Source organism: Balaenoptera borealis, assembly GCF_965194805.1.
Source record: "Balaenoptera borealis genome assembly, chromosome: X".
In the NCBI taxonomy this organism is placed as follows: Eukaryota; Metazoa; Chordata; class Mammalia; order Artiodactyla; family Balaenopteridae; genus Balaenoptera; species Balaenoptera borealis.
The window spans coordinates 125,470,714-125,484,264 of record NC_138881.1 but is presented as its reverse complement, the minus strand read 5'-3'; the positions used below and the strand labels follow the sequence as shown (position 1 = coordinate 125,484,264).

Below are 13,551 nucleotides of genomic sequence, written 5' to 3'. Positions count from 1 at the left end.
TTTTCTCCTATTCTGTAGATTGTCTTTTCACTTTCCTGATGATATTGTTTGAAGCATGAAAGTTTTTTTTATTTTTTTGATGTTCAATTTATCTGTTTTCTTTAGTTGCTTTGTGCTTTCAGTGTCCTAAGAAACCATTGCCAAAGATTTACACCTATGTCTCCTAGGAAGAGTTTTATAGTTTAGCTCTTACATTTAGATCTTTGATCCATTTTTAATTTTTTGTATGTGGCGTTGAGTTATGGGTCGAAATTTATTTCTTTGCATGTGAATACCCGGTTGGCCCAACACCATTTGCTTAAAAGACTATCCTCTTCCCCATAAAATTGTATTGATACCCTCGTTGAAAGTCTATTGGCTATATATATATGGGTATATTTCTGGACTCTCAGTTTTAATCTATTGGTATATATGTCTGTCCTTATGCCATTACCACACTGTCTTGATTACTGCAGCTTTGTAGTAAGTCTTGAAATTGGGAAGTCCAAGTCCTCCAACTTTGTTCTTTTTCAAGATTCTTCTGGCTATCCTGGGTCCCTTGAATTTCCATATGAAATTCAGGATCACCTCGTCAATTTCTACAAAGGAGCCAGCTGGGATTCTGATAGGAATTTCATTGAATCTATAGATCAATTTCAGGAGTATTGCCATCTTAACAATCTTTTCTGCCTACCCATGAACATGGCATGTCTTTCCATTTCTTTAGGTATTTAAGGTCTTTCAGTAATGTTTTGTAGTTCTCCCCATATACATTTTACACTTATTTTGTTCAGTTTGTTACTAAGTATTTTTATTTAACTTTTTATGTTGGAGAATAGTTGATTAACAATGTTGTGTTAGTTTCAGGCGTACAGCAAAGTGATTCAGTTATACACATACATGTATTTATTCTATTGCAAATTCTTTTCCCATTTAGGTTGTTACATAACATGGAGCAGGGTTCCCTGTGCTATACACTAGGTCCCTGTTGGTTATCCGTTTTAAATATAGCAGTGTGTACATGTCAATTCCAAACTCCCTTACTATCCCTCCCCCACACCCTAAGGACTTTTTTTTTTTTTTTTAAATAGTCCTCTTTTTTTTTTTTTTTAAGATTTATTTATTGATTGATTGATTACTATGTTGGGTCTTCGTTTCTGTGCTAGGGCTTCCTGTAGTTGCGGCAAGCGGGGGCTACTCTTCATCGCGGTGCGCGTGCCTCTCACTATTGTGGCCTCTTTTGTTGTGGAGCACAGGCTCCAGACGCGCAGGCTCAGTAGTTGTGGCTCACGGGCCTACTTGCTCCGTGGCATGTGGGATCTTCCCAGACCAGGGCGCGAACCCGTGTCCCCCTGCATTAGCAGGCAGATTCCCAACCACTGCGCCACCAGGGAAGCCCAGGACTTCTTTTTGATGCTATTATAAATGGAATTGTTTGCTTAGTTTCATTTTCAAATTGTTCATTGCTAATATATAGAAATATAACAATTTTTATACATTGATCTTGTGTCCTGCAATTTTGCTGAACTCATTTGTTCTGACAGTTTTATTTGGGAATTCCTTAGGATTGTCTATATACAAGATTATCTCACCTGCAAATAGACATAGCTTTATTCCTTCATTTCCAGTCTGGACGCTTTTGCTTTGTCTTGCCTAATTGCCCTGGCTAGAACTTCCAGTACAATGATGAATAGAGGTGGCACAAGTGGCCATCCCTGTCTTGTTCCTAAACCTAGGGGGAGAGCTTTCAGTCTCTCATTGAGTAGGATATTAGCTGTGGTTTTCCTAAGTGTTCAATCTGAGGAAGTTCCGTTCTATTCCCAGCTTTCAGAGTGTTTGTTTGTTTTTATCACAGAAGGGTGTTGGATTTTATCAAACACTTTTAATGTATCTACTGAGATGATGTTTCCCTTATTTTATCAATATGGTGTCCCAGCTTTTTTTTTTATGAATTTATTTATTTATTTAATTTTTGGCTGCGTTGGGTCTTCGTTGCTGTGCGTGGGCTTCTCATTGAGGTGGCTTCTCTTTGTTGCGGAGCACAGGCTCTAGGCACGCGGGCTGCAGTAGTTGCGGAACGCGGGCTCAGTAGTTGTGGCTCGTGGGCTCTAGAGCGCAGGCTCGGTCGTTGTGGCGCACGGGCTTAGTTGCTCCGCGGCATGTGGGATCTTCCCGGACCAGGGCTCGAACCCGTGTCCCCTGCATTGGCAGGCGGATTCTTAACCACTGCGCCACCATGGAAGTCCCCCAGTTTCTTTTTTAGGCTAACATCTTAGGAGGATGCTCAAGATACAAAACAAGGCGGGGGTTGCTCTGTTTGAAGCAGGAAGGGAAGGCTGGGGCTGCAGAGTTGGCCCACAGATCACCTCCTCCCAAATAGCTTTGGGCTCCACATGAAACTAAGCCAGGGGCCAAGTACAGCAAGTGGCCCTGTGGCTCTCATCCAAAACTCCTTGTTGGGCCTGGCTCTGCCAGCCAACTGAGCCCAGACCCTTGGCCTCAGGGAGTCCTGGTTGGCAGGGCTGGCCGATTACAAGTACCCAGCCACTTTATCAACAGCAGCTCCTGCAAATTGCATATTCACCCTGGCATAGGGCTCCAGAGCCAACTCTCCCCCTACCCCTCTGGCTGAAGGGTTGATCGAGTTAGGGGCTTTGGAGCCCTTAACGCTTGCTCTTTTTGATGGCATCTTTCCATTAAACCTTAGTTTAGATCTATAGTTACAGCGAAGCTTGTACTTCTAAAACCTTGATTATAATCAGCCCAAAATACAGAGGCTCAGTATCTCAAACAGATTGCAGACAGCCCACTGATTACTTTTGGGGACGACTGATTAAGAAACTTTATTACAGAAAATGAATGCATTCAACGTCCCCAAATACATTTGTGACAAGAACAGACACACAGGAGACACAGACAATAGTTGCTACATCACAGCCTTGTTCTCTCAAGGATAAAACATCATTCGAGAACGGGGTAAGGGTGTTAGAAGATAAAGCAGATACTGTCCTTTTGATTAAAAAATAATAACAGGTTGGCATTGTAGGAACACATACCTGGGCCCAGAGATCAGGCTAAGCTGAAGCCTTAGGTGGTGACACCATGCCACTTGTAGCATCACAGAGGAGTGACGAGGCATCATCCCATCAAGAGGAGCAATGGTAATGGGTGAAAATCTTACAGTAGTCCTCTTGCTGCAAGCAGCTAATGGGCCAAGCTGCCCTGAGTCTCTTTAGAAGTAAATGTCTACTTAATCAAAGACCACTTAACAGGTCCCCCACTTAGGTTTAACTACTGTAGCAGCACAAAAGAAAGTCATCTCTTTCTAGTCTTTCCCTTCCATAGGTGACTTGCCCAGTTTCCATCAGATAGAGGGGCACCTCTTAGTGAGAAATCTGTCCTTTGTGACTACCGGTTGAGCTTCTCGTATTTGACAAGGTTGGTCACAGCTCCCACGTCTTAGGCTGGTCAGCTGTGTGTCAGGTGGCAGAGGCTTTACCCAACGATGCCAAACAATGGCTGGAGGGAAGTGACCAGGCAGAGCTGAGGCACGGAGGGGCGATCCTGGACAAGCACCTCTGGGCAAACCTCAGGACCAAGGGTTTTTTAATTAGTGGTCATTTTCTAGAACTAGAAAAACACACTTAGGACAAACAGTTGTGATGTGACAAGGAATGGCTATGAATGCAGATTAGAGATCGGGCCGGTGACCGTGACCATGTCCCTGACAGCGTGTGCAAGATGCTGCGTGCAGACACGCAAGCTTCTAAATAGTGAATTTTAAATAAACTGCTTTCTCCTCGGCGTCATTAAAACACCCGAGCGCTTCAGTCTCCAACACACACATCCGTGGACAAACGCTGGGCAATACCAACGCTCACCTACAATATAGTCCCCTTCCTTACGGCCCGTACACAGCAGCACTCAAAACATTTAAGATCACCATCTGCCACTATGGTCAGCACCCCTCAGCCCAACTTGCAACAAAATGCTACATCTTCCAACAAGAAATAACCAGTGAAACATACACCAGGCTGGAAATAACCACTGAAACTTACACCAGGCTTCTTCCGGCTTAACAATTTAACATTTTAACAATCTGTGTTCCGGAGGTCAAACCACGGGTAGATGGGTCTTTTCTTCTGATGCATTTAGTGCTTAGAAGCAGTTGATTCCATCGCCCTGCCCTGCAGGTGCCCCATCATGGAAACTGCAACAGGAGCCCAGCCATCTTCCTTGGAGTGTTTGGTTTCTTTAAGTCAGGGGAAAAAAAGGACACTGCTCCCTCCTCCACCCACCCCTCCCTGGGGTCCAGGAGAGATTGTTACAGCTCAAGACCGCCTTGATTGTTGAGCAGAACAAATAATATTCTAGTATGAGTACTGGGGGGTAGGGGCAGGCGGTGAAAGGAAAAACAAAGCCCAAAAGATTTTTTTTTTTTTTTTTTTGCTGTTCAGCAATGAATTTCACACCCACAACGTGGGGGGCAGAGTGGGAGACCAAAAACAAAAACATCCTACACAGTAGTCAGCCTTAATCCTAACCACCCACCTTCCCGAACCTCTGAAGGGTGCTAAATCTGGCCTGTACCATGACCTTAGCTCCTATATTCAACAGCTCAGACTTCATCTTAATGCCTCTCAGACACAAACAAAATCATGCAGCAGCTTCAAGTAGCCCTCTTCCATCTCCCTCCTCAGGAGGCTGGCCACAGTAAGTCAGTCATTTACCAGATTCACCAGGAGGCTAGTCACCAGATACCATGGAGTAGGTTGTCCTGCTAAAACTGCTGTGAGTCAGACATTTAGACTATCACAGAGCACGATTTTAAAAATGTAATACTGTTTATTTAACTTCAAAAACATTTCAGCATTCTAAACATACAAAAAAAAAATAACAGAACATTGCAGATCGTGTTTAGTACAGAAGGTTCTTGAACTTTCATCAATGCAGTGGCTCTTGGCTTTGCTGACAATGAAGAGTTCTATGGTTTGTTTAAAAAACAAACAGTTTAAAACTACCACACTTCAACTAAAAAGAATCCAAAACACTTCTCATGCCAGCTGACCCCCCCCTTTTCCACAGCTAAGAATGGCAGCGGGATGCTATGTCTCTATATACAGAAACAAGACAACCTGAAGCTAAATGGATGCCCACTGCAGTGTCCACAGGTCCAGCCCCACAGTGCACGCCCTGAGCTACGGCCCCTCCGGAAGGCATCGCTCCTACAGCCTCCACGCCAAGCAAGGAGCGTCAAGAGTGTGTCTCGGTTGCTTTGTTCTTTTTACAAACTATAGATATGTACAGTTGAGAACTCAGGATTCCTAGTCAACGACCATAGAGTTAACACACCACCTCACAAATTAAAAAAAAAAAAAAGAAAATGCGAGAAACTTCTTTAAATGCCTTGTCACACCAACAGCAAAGTGCACAGAGTGAGGAGAACACGAGAGCCTTTTCATTTTAAAAATGTTTGGAAATATGTACAACTTTGATACAGTTTCCGGGTGCTCCAGACACCCATGGCCGCTTCATGTAAACCACTGACAATTGCTAGAGCACTCTGAGACTACGATATGATCATGATCCAACTGGGTAATTCAACCTAATGAGGGCAACAGACACGTCTCGGGCGAGAGGTGTGTCAATCACGGCGCTCCCTACTCTAAGGTATTCACAAGGAGACAGATCAACAGTTTTTTTTTATTCATCCTCCTCCTCCTCCTCCTCCTCTTCTTCGTCCTCGTCGTCTTCATCTTCCTCTTCCACCTTTTTCCGGGCAACTTTAGCAGGACCCTTGGCGCCATCAAACTTCCCTTTAGACTTATAGTCTGCGACATCCTGGAAGGAACAGGGACACATTCGCAATGAGCCAAGGGGAGAAGCCAGCTGTCCCCGCCCCAGAATAAGAAAACAAGGGAGGAAGACAGGGCTGCTCTTTCAAGTATTTGTTTCCAGATTCAAGTTGGGTTCTCAGCCATTCCAGTTGCGGATGAACGGGTGTTCAAGCGCTCGCAAAGTCCCGTGAATAGCAGTATCAGACCCTCTGCCCGGGGCATCCCACATGATCCAAGTTCGAGGCCTGCCTGAAAAGTTGCCCCAGACACCAACATCGGTCAGAAGCCAGACCACCAGCACACCAGGCTGATCTGGAGCGGAGACGGGTCCTGCAGCCTTCCACCCCCAGCCCAGCCCCAGCCAGGGCAGCTGACTGCTCACCCATCCAGGCTCCCAGGGCCCAGCCCGCGCACGGCACTCTGATCCCCCTCACCTTCTCGTATTTCTCCTTCAGCTTTGCTGCCTTGTTGATGTATGGCTGCTTCTCGCTGTCACTTAAGTTATTCCACATCTCGCCCAGCTTCTTCGCCACGTCTCCAATAGAGATGCCAGGGTTTGTAGATTTGATCTTCGGGCGGAATTCAGAACAGAACAGGAAAAATCCAGACCTTGGAGGGGAGAATGGTATACATTACATGAGAACCCACCAAAATGGGAGCTGAAGTCGAAACCCCGAGTTCCCGAATACACCAATTCCTACCGCGACGACTCCTGCCAAGTGAAGAAATGTGTGACGCCAGGCACAACGCTACAAAGCTGTAGGTACCGGAATGCTAAGACGCTTCAGAAATATATGGTGCTTTCTCAGTTCCTGGGAAGAGGGTAGGGAACACGCCTATGGACCGGACCCTGACACCCAGAACTGGGCTGTCTGCCTCCTTCCCAGTGGAAAGGCCGACAGCCAACCAGGCACACAGCTCACGAACACAGCCGTAACTCCGGACTTCCCTGGCCCTGCATTTTAAAGCTCAAAGTACAGAATGTTTTGCAGACGTATCTCAACATTTTTTAGGTAGTTATCTTTTAAGAAATCTTTCAAGCAGAAGGAAAGCTCTTAACTGTTATACTGAATCCTATAGTCACTTACGGTGGTCTCTTGGGGGCATTCGGGTCCTTCTTCTTCTTGCCTCCCTTAGCTGGTCCGTAATCCTTCATTTCCCGATCATAGCGCACTTTATCTGCCTTTGCCATTTCATCAAATTTAGACTTCTCTTTCCCAGACATTGTCTGCAAAGAATAGGACCTGTTAAATTCCTCAATGCCATGAGCACATACCTGTTCAGTTGTCCTTTAATTAAAGTGGCAGCTGCTATAATCACTTGCAAAAGGGGACTTAAACCCTGGTAGAGTCTTCGAAAATAAAAGCACACATGCAAAGTTCTAAAGACAGGCAAGATGAGTCTAAGAGGAAGAAAACAGCCACCTGGGGCTACACTGAAGGTAAGTAAACACAAAGTGTGAAATCCAACTAGGACTGGCTCGAAAGATACGAAAGAAAAATACCTTCCACCTCTCAGAGCATTTCTTGGAAAATTCTGCAAAATTGACAGGGACCTCAGGGTTTTTCTTCTTATGTTCCTCTCTGCACGTCTGCACAAAGAAGGCATAAGCAGACATCTTGCCCTTTGGTTTCTTGGGATCACCTTTAGCCATCTTGACTGATGAAAGGAAGAGAGACAAAGAAAAACAAATACAATGAATATATACAAGATATACCAAAGGTGGCCATTTAGGAAGAACCCTCCTCCCCGCAGCTGCCACTAGCAGCTGAAGGCAGAGTGGGGAGGAAATCAGTTTCACTGTCGCATGTCATTTAACTTTTGACCAGCACGAAGTGCGCTGGTTTGCGAGTTACTTCTCTGAGAGAGATCAAGTTCTCCAAATGGAACCAACCCAAGTGGGGTGGCTCAGAGGTATATTCCGACTCAGAACTACTACGTTTTGAAAACTACAATCACATAATGGGAAGGGCACTGGGGAGGACACATTTGTAGAGGGTGCAGGTGGATGGCAGAAGCTTGAAACCAACGACTTAAGGCTAGCTGGTCATCTGTTTTACTATGTTAGAGACGAAAATACTGTCACCACTGCCAAACACAAGATCCAAGCAGGAGAACTGTAAACAGGGAACATTTGAAATTTCACTATTTTTGAAGCGTTCTGGCTTATAAAAATGGCTTTTACAAGAAGGGTGAGCTGGCAAGTGAGCAGCTATCCCTTGTACTACTAGTTCAAATCTGTCACTTCATCGTTACCTAAAGGGGGAGGGGAGACCAAAAGGGGTAGTCTTGCTCGTCGGTAAAGCGGAACGCATGTCCAGCCAGGAACACTTTCTCCAAAGTTTCCAAATAAAAATGCAGCTGTGGCGTGTCATCGTCCCTGTCCCACCCCCCTGCTTCCCGCCATCTTTTCCTTTTCCCACACCCAAGGTCATCACGCAAAACTAAAGCGCTCCCCTTCGCAGGGGCAGACCGAAAGGCTGAATTAGGGCCCCGCGGCGGCGGCATGGGTGCGGCGGGACGGGTCGCGGGGGGAACCCCGGGCCGGCCACGGGCAGCCGGGCTCGGCCCCGCGCTGGGTCACCGGGACACACATAATTCACCTTCCATTTTGTCAAAAGCTTCCTGATGAAAGAAAGTGCCCCTGAAATCCGCCGCTGCCACCCCCGGGGGGCGCACGGGGCCGGGGGTGGCGGCGGCGGCAGCGCGTCGGGGGCGCGGAGCCGGGCGGGCAACGGCGGCGGCGACGGTGGCGCCAGCCGTGCCTCCGAGCCCCGTTCGCTAAAATGGCTGATCCGCGCGCGGCCGGCGCAGGCGGCGGCGGCGAACAAAGCGGTCCGGGCCCCGCCACCGCCGCCGCCGCCGCCTGCTCGCCAGCCCCCACCCCGCCCCGCCCCGCCCGGGGCTGCGGAGGCCGCGGGCCGGAGCCCCCTCCCCCCCCGCCGGCGCGGGGCGCACTGCTCCGGATAACAAAGGCGCCCGTGCGGCCATGACGCTCGGCCGCGCTGGGGCCCGCGGCGGCGACCCCGGCTCTCCACGCCTCCGGCCGCAGGCCGCGAGCACCGGGGCCGAGCCCGGAGCCCTCCCGGGAGCCGCCGCCGCCGCCCACCCCGCCCGCCCGCCGGTCCTCCGCTCGCCCGAGCCGAGCGCCGCGCCAGCCATGTTCGCGGCGGCGGCGGCGGCGGCGGCGGCGCCCGGCGGGCAGGAGAGAAGCGGGGGGCGGCTGGCCCGCGCCCCCCCACCACGGGCCGCCAGGCGCTCCCGCGACGGCCATGTTAAAGCAGAAGCAGCAGTGCAGCCCGCGGGTCTGCGCGGCGCCCGCCGAGCCCGGGAGCGAAGTTTGCCTGCGCCGTAGCCCCCGGCGGGCAGCGGTCGCCCGCCCCCCGCGGAGTCCGTCCCGGGCCGGGGAGCACCGGCCCCCTTCCCCGGGCCGCCGCCCCGCGCCGGGACGCGCGCCACCCGAACCCGCAGCCGCCCCTCGGCTCGCGCCGCCGCAGCTGCCCGAACATCTGGCTTCAGGGGGCCTCGGTCCCTGGGCCGCTGCCCCGGGGGCGTCGGCCGAAGGTGGCTCCCCGGAGGGAGCCCAGCCCCGACAGCGGGGAGCTCAGCTTGAAGCACTGAAAAGTTGAAACACCTGAATTGCTCCTTCCTTCCCGCACCTAGCAAGAAAGGAGGCGAAGGGGGAGGGAAGGGCGCGGGGAGGAGAGGCAGGGGGCGGCGGCGGCGGAGCGCGCTCGCGGCGGCGCGGGCCGGAAAGTTGTGCGGGCGCTGCTTCTGCTGCTGCGGCGGCGGCAGCGGCAGCGGCGGCGGCGGCAGCAGCAGCAGCGGCGGGCGGTGCGAAACGTACCTGTATTGTTCGCTAGTCTGGGCAGCGCAGGGCACGACGCGCGGCTCAGCGCTCCACAGCCTCGCGCTAGCTGCCTCCACGAGAGCCGCCTGATTGGCCAGCGGGCTCCGCCGTTTAAAACAGCCTCCTCGCCCGGCCATTGGCTGCGGGCCTCATGAATATTAAACAGGCGCGGGCGCCCATTGGGCGCGGCCGCTGGGATCATTCATTCAAACAGAACAACCCGCCGGCGCTGGCTGCAGAGGCAAAACAGAGGAATAATAATAATCTCGCTTTCCCACCCCCCGCACCCCCCTCTTCGAACAGAGCTGGGATCTCAAAGGACTTTGGAGAGGTGGCCCCTCCATTCCCAGCGGCCTCGGCCTCTGGTGTCTGGAGGGCGAGGTCGAGCCCGGCTGCGCTGCTCTCTGCTCCCTCTGCGCTGCGGCCTGTGAGCCCCCAGCCCCGACCCCTGGCCCCCAGACAGCCCCCCCCCCCGCCCCGGGACACCTCCAGGGATCAACCGCGAGGGTCGACGGTCCTCCACCTCCACCGAGTTCCGCCGTGACTCTGCCGCAGGGGCCTGGCGGCAGCTCTCTCTCGAATGCCCGGCGGAAGGCGGCTGCTCGCTCCCGAGACCTCTGGGTTTCGGCACTCGCACTCCCCTGCCCCGCCTGAAAAGCACCTGATTCTCCTCCCGCGGATCGCGCTCGACTAGACTCTTTCCACTAATTGCCAGAAAGTCAATTTGTGCTGCAATTGCGGAAACGGCGAGCTAGGTGGGCTAGAGGAGGAAACCGGAGTTTGGCAAAAGGAGAGAAATCGTGGGAAGTAGTAGTTTTGCGGGCGGGGAGTCCCCTCTCCACTGCCTCAGTTCAGGCCCGCGTTCCCTTTGCTCTTCTGACACACACCCTATTGAAGAATAAAAGTTCTTGGAATAAATGAATGAGATTTGACTTGGCCTTGGCTTTGTCACTGGGTGGTTTGGCCTTGAGCAAGTCAATTCTTTTGGGGGGCTTCAGGCAATGGTTTTCAAAATGCGTGTGTTGGAGGGGACAGTGTCACCTCTAAGGGATGTTGGGAAATGCTCCATGATTGGGATTTGCTGCTGGAATTTAATATAAGGATGGGATGGCCAGGGATGCCAAATGTCCTGCATTGTAAAGGAGAGTCACGCAGGAGGAAGAAATGTCCCTTTCCAAATGCTAGTATCAGCCCTGTTGAAAAATATATGAGAGCCCCCTTCCCTCTTGGAGATACCATGAGCATCCTGGAAAGAATGGAAGAAAAAAGGAAGGGGGAGAAAAAGGAGCACATTTCAAGGGTTGAAATTTAGAGAAAATAGTAGAAGAGGCATCATGAGTTTCTATCGAAGTTCACTTTCTAAAGCACTTTGGAAGGCCAAGATAGCCAGCTATTTATAATTCCCATAGTTAGAGATGAGACCCACCAAAAGATGAGTTTTCCAAATGCTGTTTCCAGAAACTGTAGCTGAGTTTGAGGTATGCAAGGGAGCTGACCTCACAAGACACCTACCTCCCCACCCCCACCCAGCTCTTGCCAACTCCTCTGAATGTCCTGGGCAAGTCTGAGCCCCTGCAGCTGGCACTGCTGGGCTTCCAACATTAGGGATCCAATTGAGACCAAAAGGCAAAGATAGTGGTCTTTTGACAAGAGCCACAGGTATCAAGTCAGTTTCCTAGGTCCCTAGTTTACAGACTCTGAGGAATGCAGACATCTTAAGGCTCCCTCGTCTAATCCCCTGCCCTGTTAGAGCCAGCTGAGCGGTTGCCTACCTTCTCCTTGCATACCTCCACTCACAGTGAGCTTACCACCTCCCTTCTGGGCTGTCTTTTCCGTCTGGGGCTACCTCTGAGCCCTGGGGTCACCATCCTACACACAGTCCAATCCCTTACCCTTCAGAGATTTCGCAGCAGGCCAAGTCTCTTCCCCAGGCGGACAGCTCCAGCTTCTTCCACCATCAGGTTCTCAGGGTCTGATCTGCCCAAGCCACTCCCCCCTCTTCTGTTTCTACCCTTCCCGGAGGGGAGCAGGGCCTCCACTTATGGTCTGACCACTGTACAGAGTGCCCTAGCCTCTCAATGTTGTCAGGCCTTTCTAGGCCAGAGATGGGAGTCAGGGTCTCAGGCAGGGCAGGGGCCTCCTTCTGGTCCAGCCACCGCCTGGTGTCCTGGCCACAGTGGGAAGCTGCCCTTAGAAGCTGGCAAGCACCAAGCTGGGGGAACCGGAGTGGTCAGCCTCAGAGCCCACGGGCACTACTTGGCGAGCCCTCGAGTGGTTGGTGAGGGTCACACTTACAAGCACAGGGAAGTCACAAGCAGCACGTGTGTACACACTCACACCCAGGCACACCCAGGGCATTCCCAGGGGTAGGAGTTTGAAAGCCAAGCCAGAGAAATAAGAGCCTCTCCCAGCCAGAAGAGAGCTTACAGTAAGTGGTGTCCAGACACCACCCTCAAGACCCCCTCTTCCCTACCCGCCGCCTCCGATTTCTGTGTATTTACTTCGAATGACGAAAGGCTTCCTCTTATTCTTCAAAGGAAGAATGTCTGCTCCCGAGAAAGCCACTCCTCTTATCATGTTGAAGCACTTGGCCTGAAGCTTCGACCTCTGGTCACCAACATCAGAACTTCACAGAAAGTGTCTATGACATCGCTGACCCGTGTCAGAGATCTGAAGGTTGTTGCCATGGTTCCCTGACCTGCCCCCAACAAACACACATATCACCCCAAGTCTCCATGTCTCCTGCAGGCCCAGTCTCCCCAGTTCCTCCGCCTATTCCGCATGAGCCTCGGTTGGGAGGCTCCTCACAGCCTAGGTTTCTCCTCAGCACGGCCTGTCTGTGGCAGCAGCTGGAGCGCAGGCGGTGCCTGGCAGGTCCCTACCTCAGCAGAAACTCTCTCATAACTCAATCCCATGTACACGTCTTGAATGTCTACTAATAAATAAATAACAGAAGGGAGATGGGGTGAAGCGGGGGTGGGACTGGAGGGCAGGGGCGAGGCAGTGGCTTTGGACTCTGTCACTGACTTCATGGTGGGCCTTCTGCCATGTCACCTCAGCTCTGCCAGCCTCAGTGTCATGTGTCAAAGGTGATTCGACCTGCCTTATCCACCCCAGCCACAGTCCAGTCTGCTTGTGAGGGTGTGTGTGAAAGTGATCTGATTGTCACCTGTGAAAGGCCACCCAGGGCAGGGCTAAGAAACAGCCTGGAAGGGGAAAAAAGTGACAGAAAGTCAGGGATGCCCGGCCATGGCCTGGACTCAGGGCTTCCAAGGCAAGTTGCCTCTTCTGTCTGCAGCAAAGTTCGGTGCCCAGTGGCTTGGGGTCGCTCCAGCTGGTCAAGGCGCTGGAAAGCGCTTTAGCCACATCAGTCCCCTTTGAGGTCAGGTGCATCCACGCAGGGGAACCTCAAACAAGAATCCTGTAAGCCACTTTGCTGCCTGGAGATGTTAGGAAACCATTCAAAGGCAATAGGAAATACGACAGAGTGTGGTAAAGAGGTTTTCGATGCCTGTCAGTTCAAGACCCCCTTCCCCCAAAACTAAGAGGAATCTTCATCATTCAACAAAAATGAAACCCTGGTTCCTTAGACCTCACCCTCCCCCAACCCCACCCGAGGTCTCCATCTGAGCACCCAGGGCTTAAAGGTGACATCCCCGAGGCCCAACCAGGCCAGCCTCCTTTGAAGAATCAATGGAAACGCGCCAGGGTGGATTTCGGGAGCAGAGGTGGGGTCAGATTGTTGAATCATTTAAAATATGTTAAGGGCACTCGCTGTGAAGATCCCACATGTGAGCACAGCCTTTCACTAGCGATCTGGGAGCCTTTGTAAATTCCAGTCTTCACAGGTAGGGAGTCTTTAACTGCTGGCTTCTAGGCCTTCCC

At 51.5% G+C, this 13,551-nt stretch overlaps 1 protein-coding gene across 2 annotated transcripts; it reads right to left on the bottom strand.

The window, feature by feature from the left end:
* Positions 1-4,804: 4,804 nt before the first annotated feature.
* Positions 4,805-9,768, bottom strand: HMGB3 (high mobility group box 3). 2 transcript variants are annotated; one of them, XM_082376175.1, is made up of 5 exons: positions 9,664-9,768; positions 7,321-7,475; positions 6,905-7,044; positions 6,251-6,425; positions 4,805-5,820 (listed from the first exon to the last, which is right to left on the bottom strand). In XM_082376175.1, the coding sequence occupies exons 2-5, from the start codon at positions 7,468-7,470 to the stop codon at positions 5,683-5,685; spliced, it is 603 nt and encodes a 200-aa protein (XP_082232301.1). In that variant the 5' UTR covers positions 7,471-7,475; positions 9,664-9,768; the 3' UTR covers positions 4,805-5,682. The 2 variants fall into 2 exon arrangements, with proteins under 2 accessions (XP_082232301.1, XP_082232302.1); XM_082376176.1 differs by lacking the exon at positions 9,664-9,768 and adding an exon at positions 9,451-9,581.
* Positions 9,769-13,551: the final 3,783 nt, after the last annotated feature.

Excerpts from the sequence above, each read along its gene's own strand:
- HMGB3 (XM_082376175.1), bottom strand. The coding sequence starts at position 7,470 with ATGGCTAAAGGTGATCCCAAGAAACCAAAGGGCAAGATGTCTGCTTAT. Across the intron at positions 7,045-7,320 it reads AATGCTCTGAGAGGTGGAAG|ACAATGTCTGGGAAAGAGAA; the intron begins GTATTTTTCTTT and ends TATTCTTTGCAG. Across the intron at positions 5,821-6,250 it reads TGAAGGAGAAATACGAGAAG|GATGTCGCAGACTATAAGTC; the intron begins GTGAGGGGGATC and ends TGTTCCTTCCAG.